This window comes from Taurulus bubalis, assembly GCF_910589615.1.
Source record: "Taurulus bubalis genome assembly, chromosome: 1".
Lineage (NCBI taxonomy): Eukaryota > Metazoa > Chordata > Actinopteri > Perciformes > Cottidae > Taurulus > Taurulus bubalis.
The window spans coordinates 29579986-29591961 of record NC_136589.1 but is presented as its reverse complement, the minus strand read 5'-3'; the positions used below and the strand labels follow the sequence as shown (position 1 = coordinate 29591961).

The window sequence follows — 11976 nt, the reverse complement described above, 5'->3', positions numbered from 1 at the left end:
AAGAAGACTCAGAAACAAGTTTTCAAATTGTAAAGAATCTTTGACAAATAATTAAAATAACCGCCTCCCTCACAATGACCAAGATTCATATACATTTGCATATCGTAACTCAAGCACTGAACATAGAGTGGTGTAATCAGTGACCAGAATTTGTTTCACCAGAAATAATCAAAGAAAGAGTCGTCAGCAGCATTTATGTTTCTGCAACTACATTTCCACACTTCGCATGTGCATGATGACGTAACAGACGTCAGATGTACTGAGGAGCTGCAGTCTTATAAAACTAAGGTTCTGTTGTACTTGAGGAGTCTGATCAAATAATCGTTATCTGAGCTCAGTGACCAGAACCTATGTGAGCATGGAGTTTGAAAACCTTTTATATTGGACCCTAATGACCACCAAGTGGGTAGAACATTGTTATAAATGTATCATCATCTTATGATAAAGTGCTGAGCAATGAGTCCGAAAACCCGGAAATTAGCCAGCATTTTTGCACTTTCAGTTCCCATGAAAGTTGAGGTTTTTTTGATACGTTTTTGGTATGATGCCTGAAATGAGGTCTATGCTTAAGAGATTGTATAGTTTTGTTCTACAATATAAAATACGTCAGTAATAACATTTTGAGGCTTTTATGTGTCTTTAAAAAGGCAGCTGCTAGCAAGTGGCTAAATGAGACTACAAAACGTCATCACACAAATACAATGGAGTAGTTAATTAGCATAACAATAGCTTTTCAAAAATCATAGAAGTGGCGTTAATTTGTGAAGATTATCTTGCTGATCAAAACATGTATAGTATAATAAACATGTGTTTGCCACAGAAGTTTTTTTTTTCAATAATCCAAGATGGCCCTTTGTCGATGCTAACTTCCTACAAAAATAAATCATCTCTGCAGCACTCTACGATCTTTGTTCAAGAAATCGAAACAACACTTTATGGTCATTGGAGTACTTGATCCTCTTCCCCTTGGTGATAGCAACACGGTTTAACAGCACCACTGACACCACACTGGAGATTATCTGTTCTCACACTGATTACAATCTGTTTTCTTTTGAGACCATGACACAGATACTGCCTATAAATAGCTTTTGTCATGGAGCATGATCCACATGACTGTGCCCACAGAAAAGAGTCCTTTGTATTCTCTTGACATAACATTTCGGAAAGGTGTTATGTTAAAATGAAATAAAAGAAAATATAAAAAACTCTATATTTGATATTGGGTGGTTAAAAAAAAAGTAGGCTTATAATGTGAGCAGGTTGTGTCAGAGAAGGGCCATCCCAAACCTCTAATTTTCAGCCTGCCCTCTACAGGCTAAAAGCGGAACTGCAGCAAAAGTACATAAATCTAACATTCATTGGAAATTCCCTGATAATTCTTAACTTTTTTTATGGCCATATTAATAATTACATTCATATAACTGTCTGTAGTCAAATAAATGCTGTCTGATTTTAAATCTTAACATTATAATGTATTCTAAAAATGTAAAACAATCCACAAATATTAGTAAACACACAGACAGTTAGTTTTTTCTTACCACACAAGTTTGCTGATGTGTCAGTGCACATGGCTGAAGCAGCCTATTTTACTTTGTGTATCAGTGTCCTTCCTTATTGTCTAACCTTTTTCAATCAGCCCTTGTTTGAAGATTGTGATGCCGCCTGGGAAACTACCATGATGTCACTAGGAACATTTCCTGATCCTGAACTAAACCCTCTTACTATTTGGATTTTACTGAGTCAAAAATGCTCTTCAGGACAATCGACAGTGACATTCATTTATCTGCTTTAACTTGGTTGATTGTTTAGGCTTTTTTTGAGTGATGTACCCCCTGTAAAGTACCTCCTAACCAGCACAAAGCATTCTCGGTTGAAAAAAAAATGTAATACACAGCGCTGTGCAATCAGTGTCTGATTTAATATAGAATATATACAATTCAGTTTATGAACTTACACTTATATTTGATTGAATATGTATTAATTAACTATTTTTAAAGGATTTTTGAACGGATGTTACTTTTACATCTATATTTTGTAAATCTCATGTACCCAGTACACGTACCTCTATTCGAGAACTACTGGTTTAGGCGTACTTGGCTGGAAGTCATTCATTATTCCAGTCATTATGTTCTGCAAATCATTTTCACTTCTGCCAACAGTTTTTCTGTCACTAATGAAACACGGCATTGCCTCAGTTTCCGAGCATGTTTGTAACTGAACATGAACATTGTTGTTGTGTGTTTTCTTCCTGCCATGAGACTCGCACTGCATGCAAGCAGAAGTTTAGAACGAGTTATTGATAATCAAGAAATTAAAAAACAAAGACACAAATCACTTTAATTTCTATGTATTTCTTTGACTGCAAAGTATTAGGTTTTTATTCGTAATTTGTGTTTTGTAAGATGGTCACAAAACAGTTGATTGTGTACAATTTAAGAATGATTTTTTTACAGAAAAATAGTGCACGTATGGATGCGTAAGCTGTGTGTCATTTGAGTTATATAGCAAAAATAACACATTTCTCATAACGTCTCATACGCTCGTGTTTAAGTTGTAGTCATACTTTGTCGATGTTCTTCACTGTAACTATAAACTCCACATCAGGAAGCCTCTGCTGGATGATGCGCTTCAACTGAAAGACACAAATTATTTTTACTCATCATACACAATTCAGTGTTCACCATACAGGCAATAACCACACAGATAGATTATATCAGATAGCACTATCAATTATGACTCGTATTATCATAGAAATGAAAGCCAGAATTGGACATTTGTGAAGACAGTGAACAAGGTTATAGGGACTTACCTGGTCCATGACTGGAGCTATTGTTGCTTCATTTAGCTCAATGTAGGACTTGACAGTTGTCACAAGGTAGGCCAAAACTGTCCCTACAAAAGGAAATTCATTAAAATCATATCAGACATCAAGTTGAATCATATTGTGCGAGCTTAAAATGCACTTACCATTGTCTGTTGACTCAAGTGGAGGCAGGCTTGCAGTATTTAACATTATGAGAGGCGGTATCCCACCTGGGACAGTGGAGAGGGAGGGGGAGGGTGCTGGGGAAACGTTCAAAGAAATTAGACCCCATTTCAAATCTAGACAGTTGAACTACTCCCTACAAACTACATAAATGTACTCACAGTATACACATTTAAAAGGATCTCCTTTACATCTCCCAATAATTTAAATTACTCACATGTTGTTTGTGCAGCACATGAAGCCAAACACCCAGCAAAGAGAATCAGCAGCAGCATGTTGAAGCTTAATTCCCCAAGAAGTGTGAAATCTGTAGTGAAAAGCCTTCTGCCCTCTGCTGTTCCCCAGGGTATCTGGCTACTTTTGTCCTGTACCAGGAAGTGTAACCCTTATGCAGAGGGTGTGGCGTTACACAACAATAGCTCAGTTTCTCAAAAAAAAAGGGCTGGGCAACACAAGCAGGTAATGATGAACAGATAATGAACACATACTGTTCAATGAAACCTGAGAAAGAAGTTTACCATCCTCTATGCAAATTTAATATCAGCACTGCGTGTTGTTTTTTTACTGATTCTTCCGCAAAGCGAAATAATTCCAGACCCTGTGAATTATCCAAAGAAAAGATCAAGAGTGGGATATTTGCGATATAATACATTTTTGATTAAACTTAAAACACGCAAAAGCCAATTGAGGCAGGAAATTCTGATGGGCGCAAACAATAGCTCTACGTTTTTTCTGGTACTTTTTTTTTTAATTGAAGAAAAACATAAATCAGTTATTTAGATTTTTGTCAAACTAAAGTCTGTTCAGATACATATTGTGGGCACATCCAGCCTTTTTTTTTAAGAATAATACTTAAATGAACAATAACATACTTTTTAATGCATTAAAATACATTATGACACCAAACACAAGAACATCTTTTTACAACTTAACAGAATTACACATCACATCATATAAGGAGATGGTCATCTATTAGTACTGACTGCAAACAACTGTAATCCTCTTATATCTAATAATCACTATGGGTTCTTTAAGCTGCTGCTGCTGCTTGCAGAGCTGGAACGTCCGGAGGTGGTGGTAGGAGGGGAGGTCATGGTCAGATCCAAGCACAGTTCCACAGTCTTCATCACGGGGGAGTGAAGTGCAGAGGCCCTGGGGCTGCTGCTGGCTGAGGACGAAGAAGACCTGCAGCACAGAGGGACAACAGCAACATAAAGCTACAGAGGAAGAGCGGCATAAGTGAGTCTCCAATCTTTTGCATGACAAGTACACAGGGTGACATATTTTAATGTTTTATATATGCTTCATATTCTAACATTATATCAATTCTATATGTGAATTCTTCTCAATCAGACTGTGGAGCATACCAGTACAACCACAGTCTTTTTCAGCTAAAGGTTATGTTCCATTGACAAGAGCAGTTTCCTCAAGCACACTTTTACGATAAGTCTTATAATTTAAACTCATGACCATCTGCCAAAAAACCCTGATTGTTTCTCTAACCTTTATTATTACCTTCTCTGTGGAACAGTTTTAATTAAGAATGAATCAAGTCTGACCTGAAAGAGGCACAACTTGTCTTGGAGCTCCGATGGCTAGAAGGAGTGGAAGATGGGGATGGAAGAGACAGATTGGCCTGAAAGAGCGAGACACACTCAAAGTAAAGGCATTTGTTTTTGCAACTCCATGAATCCCATAAATGACAATAAAGAACAACTTATCATGGCTAAATGCTAAATCAATCCTCTGAATTAAAAAAGTGTCAATTTTGTATATACCTGCAGGAAGTATTTCTCCAAAACTAATCTGAGGTCAGGTTTGTCCTCCATGGCCTCGTTCAGCATGCTGTTGATACTCTTATTGAATTCTTTCAACTCCCTCAGCTTTATGTCCTTCTCCTCAAAAGTCTCCGTCTTGGTGTTTTGTCCTGAGCGGATCTCTTTCGTCAGTTTAGAGCACTGGCAGACGGAGAGGACACACAGAAAACAAAAATGTGATTATTGTGACAGATAATATTGGGGTCTAAGATACCCATAATATAAATACACACAACATTATTCCTTTATCCACTCCTAAGCCCCAGTGTTCAGGAAAAGTAGGACAAGCATCAAACCTGCTTTGTGGCTCTGTCAACCTTCTCCTGCTGGGAAGCGATTTCTTTATTCAGTTTACTGATGAGTGAGTGTTTGTGTTCGATCTTATCTTTCTCCACATTCTCCTCTTGCAGCAAACTCTCCAAAGTATTGTTCATGTCCTGGAAACAGAGAGGTGCACACCGACACACATCACACAAAAGCAAAGCATAGGGGCCGACGCAGGCCAGCGCAACTTCACTGGAGGACTTGGGTAGACAGAGTTGTTGAGTGAGTTTATTCATGGCCCACAACTCTTGCAGGGAAATACCTAAACAATACACTATGCTGCTTGTATACGACTGAAGAGGAGAGACAGGAATGAAGAGAGACTGCTTTAACAAGGAAGATAATGAAAAATACAGAGTGGAAAGTGGTAAGATTAGAAACAACATAAATTGTGCTGGAAACTGGGTTGTAATGAAATAAGTATGTTTTATATACAAAACATACAACCATTACTGCTAAATTTAGACTAAGTGCAGTTTTGTATAACCTACTTAGTGTGAATAGTAAAAGAGGAAGTGGGATTTAGTTGACACATCAGACCTGATACTTGATTAAAATGATGTTTGATTAAAAACTGTTGAAATGCTGCTGACGGTAGCATGTTTCCTCTGGAGGATATCTTCAAAATGTAAGACAAATAGGGGCGTGTTGTCAGGGGCCATGTTACTTTTTAGGATGAGTTATTTAGTGATCATGAACTGATTGTATACAGCTCAAAACTGTCTATGAGGAGGAGTAACCTGTAAGTCCTGTTGGAGCTCTTGGACTTGTTTTTTCTTATACTTCAGCGTCTCCTCAGCCGCCCTCAGCTGCTCTTCTAGCTTCAGTTTTTCCTGTTGCTCTGGACCTGAAACAGAAACAGTCTAAATGACTTTGTGATCAATGAGCTTCTCTACTGATTGAACAGACAAAGAGGGAAATTACACATGAATCATTTCCTGCTGATGATCCCTGTTAAGAGTGTTGTTGCTGATCTAGTTTCATTCCGTCTTCCTGGTCATACGTACTGGATGTATTTACTTTGTTGAGGGATTTGCGAAATGCTGAGTTACTGTTGTTGAACAACTGAATGGTGTTCTCAAGAGCTCTATTTTCCAGCTCCATCTTGCGGATTTTAGCATCCAGACCGTCTCCCTTCCGCTTAAGCTCCTCTTTCTCTTGTGCAGCCTGATGATAAGCACACATCAATGATTCAGCGTGCTGGTGTTCAGCTTCAGAGGAAATTAAATTAAAGACCTCTTACCTTTGCGATGTAGTAAGCCTGTGATTTCTCCTCTTCCCCCTCAGGAGCCGCCATCGAAAGCATTACAACCTCAAAGCGTTTCTTCATCATGTCGGTCTTGGACAGTTTCTCATTCAGTTCAGCACTGACACAAAATCAATCGGTAAATAAAGAGATCGTTCTTCTGTACAAAATATTCTCAATCATGCAAGAATGACATGAAACTGAGAGCAACGTTTTATAGAATAGTGGGCCGGATGAGCAAAGGCTGAAGGAGAGTGAGATTTGTGGTCACAGCTGTTTTTTGTTTGTTACCTGAGTCTCTGTCTCTCCTGTTCACTGATCTTGAGCTGGTGGCTGAGCATTTCTCTGTAGACCTTCACCTCTTCCTCCCTGTCCTTTATGGCTTTCTGCAGCTCCAGCTTCCTCTTCTCCAAGGACAGCACGCTGTCCGCCTTGTTGTACAGCAGATCCCTCATACGCTTGACTTCTATCTTCATGATGTTGTGGTCCACCAAGTTGTCCTGATCAGGAACAAGTTAAGTCAACATAGTGCATGGTTTTGTTATGCATGCAGATGGTGCTCATTTTAAGATACATGACATAATGTCAGCTATATTTTTGTGTAAAACCCTTAAAAAGATTATTATCAGCTGACTGATGACATCAGCTTTTTGGTATCTGGTATCTACAGATAACACTGACATCTGTGGTTGATTGCTGAGCAGCTTGCATTGAAGTCCTAAAGGTGAGAGCTAGAGATGTAACTCACAAGCATTTTGATTATTACATTACTTAATCATCATTTCTTTAAAATGTCAATAAATAAGATGTGCTAAAATATCAGTTGTCACTATGTCCTGCAATCTACAGGCTAAACTGACTAATTAAATAATACATTGAAAATAAGTGTTGCATTTACGATTATATGAAAAACAGAAAAATTACACTACTGGCTGTAACCACCAGATATCTGGTAGTTTTACTTGAATAATAAATCATTATTTCAAAAATTGGAGGAATGACCTTCCAAACTGAGATATAACCTTGAATCAAACCAATTGAAGAGAACCACACACATGCCCACAATACTTTTTATGTTTATGTTTTATGTTATATGCAATGGCAGCAGTTAGTTACTTACCTGTTTCCTGAGCCTGAGTCTCTTCAGCTCCTTATCATTGATGTTTCGGAGAAGGATGAGATCCTCTACCTTGTCGGTCAGATCTTTCTTTTGAGTCTCGAACTTCTCCATCTCCTTCCTCAAATAGCGAATATCAGCCTGTCAGAGACCAAGACATGTGTGAGAGGGAAATATTTCACGGGTTCAGTGTGTGAAAAAGCAGAATGGTGGAGAGGTGACAATTAAACCGACCTCAGACTCTTTGAGGGTGTTGGTAAGCATGTTGGCGGTGATCTTCTTCTCCTCCAGGGCGTTCCGTAGGTCAGCAATCTTTACGTCGAGCATTTGTTTTTCATCCGTTTCCACGTTACCTTGCAGCCGTGACAGTTTTCTAGCCAGGCCGTCAATCTGTGAGTCCTACACAATGCAGGAGAACGAAAGGAAAGTCTGAGTCTATGTGTTTCTATTGCAGAGTTTAGCAGCAGATTAGAGAAAGCTGGGTAGTGTGATTGTAGAAAGTCACATTTGTGTGAGATTTTTGGTAAGCGTGCCTGTTCACTCATCATCATCTTCTGTTTTAATACATCCTTCTCCAGCTTTCGGAGCTGGCTGTCGAGGCTGGTGATGGTGTATTTACTCCTTGAAACCTGTGCAATAGAATCCTTCTCTTTGGTCTTGAGAGCCTGAAAACGCTCTTTGCGACAAAAAAGCTGCTCCCCGCAGTCAAGCAGCTGGACATCCAACTCCTATAGCAAAGCACAGATAAGACAGGGTTACACACTAACAGCAGAAAGCATTTGCATCTTGAGCACATTGGGGGTTTCAGAGTTAGTTGATCATGTATTTGCATCTTTACAGAAAAAAGAAATGTCTCATCTTTGATTAATGGTCAATTATTGTGTTTTTAGGAGCTGTTAATCAAAATATAAATACAAAATAAAAAGTGTTTAATAATTGTTGGTCAAGTGTCTGCAGTTCACGACACATAAAGCACTAACAACATCCACCAATCACAAGGTATGAAGTCCTGTATATAGCATGAAAGGGGTTAGCACAGCTTTAAATTCATGGCTAAACCAACACAAGTTTATGTTTTGATTGTGCCTAAAGCCAACAAAAAAAGTGTTCTGAGATGTAAAATGGTTCTGAGATGAGGAAGTGAACAACAGAATTATTTTCCAACTGGCGACATTAACGGTTTATGTTTCAGGATCGTCAGGCTGCTTACCCTGATTGTGTGTTCCTCCTCCTTGAGGAGGTGCTCCATCTGATCAGCTCGCTCCTCCTCACTGAGGGCTGTCTGAGTCACAGCTTTCAGCTTCTCTTCCAGTGCACCGTTGTAGGCCCGGGCCTGCTTGAGTCTACAACACACACACATATACCGACGGAGCTTGTGTACTGAAGCTGAAGTGATAATATACCAGCACACATGTGTTGTAAGATTTCACTGACTTGTCATTGTTATCCTGGATGTCTTTCTTCATTCTGGATATGTGGGACGTCGAAGACTTCACATCGGAGTTTGCTCGGTCCAGTGTGCCTTTGCAACTATCAAGCTGCAAATCAAATGACAATCAACTCACTCATTCTTGAAAGACACATTCAGTTTTGCCCACAACGGAAAATATTTGATTACAGGATTCAAAAGCTGACCTCATCCTTCAGCCTGCTGCAGCTAGTCTCCTGTTCCTTCAAATCCTGCCGCAGCTTTATAGCCTGTCGGTTGTCTATGGTTATATTCCTCTCAGTTTCCTTGTTGTTGTTCCTTTGAGTATCCAACAAGTGCTTCCTCTCTGCGATGGTAACGTTCCTCTCCCTGATGTTTTGGTTGGCCTGGGCAAGTAGCTGGATGTAAGAAGGAACAAGACAGGTCTACACTTTTTACTTGAGTGCACATCAGTTCAACGTGCATGCATGCATTCATTCTATTGGTTTTAATTGCTCAGCGCTTTATAAAATAATAATAAATGTATTTGTAATTGCTTTAGACAAGTCAGCATGTCTTTTATCAACATATGTGTGAGGTCACAGACTTTACCAGAGCACACTGCTGCATCTCAGCGTCTCGCTGCTTCATCTGCTTGATCGTGTTTTCCCATTGGTGAATGAGCTGCTGCGTCTCCAGGTGCGCCTGCTGCCAATTTTCTGTTGTTTTATCCAAAGCAATCTGTTTGGAAAGCAGAACAAAAGTGTATTCCCATAGACATCGTGAAAGTCTTAATGATTTCAAATCTGTCGTATGAACTGTGAGAATGTACAGTGGTTTCTTGTAGTACCTGTGCAGATAAAGTCTCAGTCAATTCTTTGTCAAGTGCTTTGCGCTTTTCATTGGCCTCCAGTGTCTTCTTTTCTATAGCCAGAGTGAGCGACTATATTTGAAAAATTACAAAGCTCTTAGTTCAGTTGTAAACAGCATTTTAGTTTACAGGAAACAGAATATGTGCACAGCCTGTTGATGCTAATCTAACAAAGCCCTTTTCTCCTCACCTTGATCCTCAGCTCATCTTGCTGGGCATACTTGATGATGGCCATTGTGTCCTCATCTTTGCGTGCAGACTCCTCTAAAAAGGCATCCATGGTCTGCTGGTCCCAGTTCATCTGGTTCCTGAACTCCTCTAGCGTCTGTTTGGCCTTAAAGATATGGTTCTAAGGATATGGACAAAGGTTAAGTCGTATGTTAGCACCAAACAGCTATAATTGTTTCTATGTTAAAGTATATAATTTGTGGATGGTATAGACCTCTAGCTTGTTCTTCCTTTCTGCTAAAGATCTATGATCATTCTCCATCTTAACAGTCTCCTGTGCTAGGCGACCTGTCTCCCTTTCTGCAAGGGCGGTGAGATGTTTCTCCAACTCTCCTTCCCTTCTCTTTGCATTGCACAGAGCCTGTGTGCAGCAAAATCAAAAAGAGAAACCAATTACAAGAGGAGACATTTGTCTGACATTTAATAAATACATAACGCATTCTGATATACCTACCTCAGTATTATCCAGCTCTTGTCTAGCATTTTTGAGGTATTCAGTTAGTAAGTGCTTTTGATCCTTGTTCTTCTCAAGTTTGTTTTCCAGTTGCACCAACGCTGTCTCTTTTTTACGTATCTGTTGTTGAGGAAGTCATTATTTTAAAAGCACAACATATATGACGTAGTCTGCAACATGTTTGTTCTTGTCAGCTGTCTCATATGGTTTGTCAATATGTATACATGCATTTACCAAAAACACAAGTTACAACTTGTGAATCCTAGGTATGACGTGGGCTAAAGATAATAATGTAATTATTGCAATATGGTCGCAATGTATAGAGCATTATATACATGTTACTGATGAAGCTCATGTGGGCCACATGACCTGGAATCTATCAATTTGATTATTTGAAGTAAAAATAACAACTTCAGACAAAAGTTAAAATAGGCATCACTGGCCACAGTTCAATATAACTGAGAAACATGACAGAAATACAGAGAACATCCCTTAAAGCAAATATGTAGCTGTTAGACCTACATTTCTAATACAGGAATTAGAGACATTTTTGACACTTTAAAATCTTATATTTGCCAGTTTTCAACAACGTGTCAGGTTTACTTTATAAGGAAAAATACGTTTCGAGGACACACACACAATAAGTATATCAAAATGAGTTTTGTCTAAACCGCAATACAGGCTCAACCAGCTGATACCATTGACGGTTGAACTGAAACGTAATGTACCTTCCGTTAACTGCCAAACATCCCACTAGTGTGTGTAGTATCGGTGTTGTGACCTCCTCACACTCACCTCTTCTATCAAAGCCTTGTTTTGAGCGTTAGGCTCGGGGACAGCGAGGCGCTCGTCCCAGCCCATCGCAGTCAAGACCGAGTCAACCGCGCTCAACATGTTCCTAAACTTCTCCGGAGTGAGGACACCGTCCGACCAAAGGGAATGAGATGAGTGTTATAATCAACTGCTGCGATCAACGGTTTCCTTCTTCAGTTTGCTGTTGCAAGCTGTCTGTTGTTCAGTTGCCCTTAGCAACCGCTTCTGCCGTAAAACGGTGTCACCACAAGGAGGCAGCGCGTCACCTCACATCGTAAAGTCCATTGAGCCACAGACGTATTTCTCCCCTTCTCAATGAACAAATTAAGTGTCAAACACGCTCAACGTGGAAGTTGTTGACTATACAACACATACAATGTTAAGAGTTATACCTTAAAACGTATCATGCAAAGATGCAGTATAAGAACCTATATGTATGTCGAAAAGAAAACAGAAGTCATCTAAATTTTTGCAAATGGCATCTCCCTAAAAGTCACTTGTGTATCATTTTTTTATGAGATATAATTTAACATACCAACCCAAACATTATCAGATCGGCTGACAATTAAGTTATACAGACTTCGCCAAGGTAAAAAATGACCTGCCTGTCATTAATAAAACATCATTGGTGTGGCAGAATACAGTTTTAAATTGTTTATGGTATTTTACCTCATAAACCAAAACATTCTTCTCATTTATTAGAGAAGGCATA

General features: G+C 39.2%; 2 protein-coding genes across 2 annotated transcripts; both read right to left on the bottom strand.

Annotated features, from left to right (window-relative positions):
- Positions 1–1943: 1943 nt before the first annotated feature.
- Positions 1944–3332, bottom strand: LOC306741353 (uncharacterized protein). The gene is made up of 4 exons (XM_079223633.1): positions 3204–3332; positions 2968–3063; positions 2810–2892; positions 1944–2632 (listed from the first exon to the last, which is right to left on the bottom strand). The coding sequence occupies exons 1-4, from the start codon at positions 3259–3261 to the stop codon at positions 2558–2560; spliced, it is 312 nt and encodes a 103-aa protein (XP_079079759.1). The 5' UTR covers positions 3262–3332; the 3' UTR covers positions 1944–2557.
- Positions 3333–4005: 673 nt separating this feature from the next.
- Positions 4006–11345, bottom strand: ccdc39 (coiled-coil domain 39 molecular ruler complex subunit; the record flags this gene model as incomplete). Its single annotated transcript, XM_079234746.1, has 20 exons — positions 4006–4171; positions 4546–4622; positions 4765–4944; positions 5100–5240; positions 5868–5974; positions 6135–6294; positions 6371–6494; positions 6665–6873; positions 7494–7631; positions 7725–7889; positions 8024–8218; positions 8701–8833; positions 8925–9028; positions 9126–9317; positions 9511–9639; positions 9749–9841; positions 9960–10118; positions 10212–10358; positions 10452–10571; positions 11247–11345. The coding sequence occupies 20 exons, from the start codon at positions 11343–11345 to the stop codon at positions 4006–4008; spliced, it is 2838 nt and encodes a 945-aa protein (XP_079090872.1).
- Between the last annotated feature and the right edge of the window lie 631 nt (positions 11346–11976).

Bases quoted from the DNA above. Each gene is read 5' to 3' on its own strand.
- LOC306741353 (XM_079223633.1), bottom strand. From the start codon at position 3,261: ATGCTGCTGCTGATTCTCTTTGCTGGGTGTTTGGCTTCATGTGCTGCA. The intron at 3,064-3,203 runs GTGAGTAATTTA...ACGTTTCCCCAG, and splicing joins ATGTGCTGCACAAACAACAT to CACCCTCCCCCTCCCTCTCC. The intron at 2,633-2,809 runs GTAAGTCCCTAT...TGTGTCTTTCAG, and splicing joins TAGCTCCAGTCATGGACCAG to TTGAAGCGCATCATCCAGCA.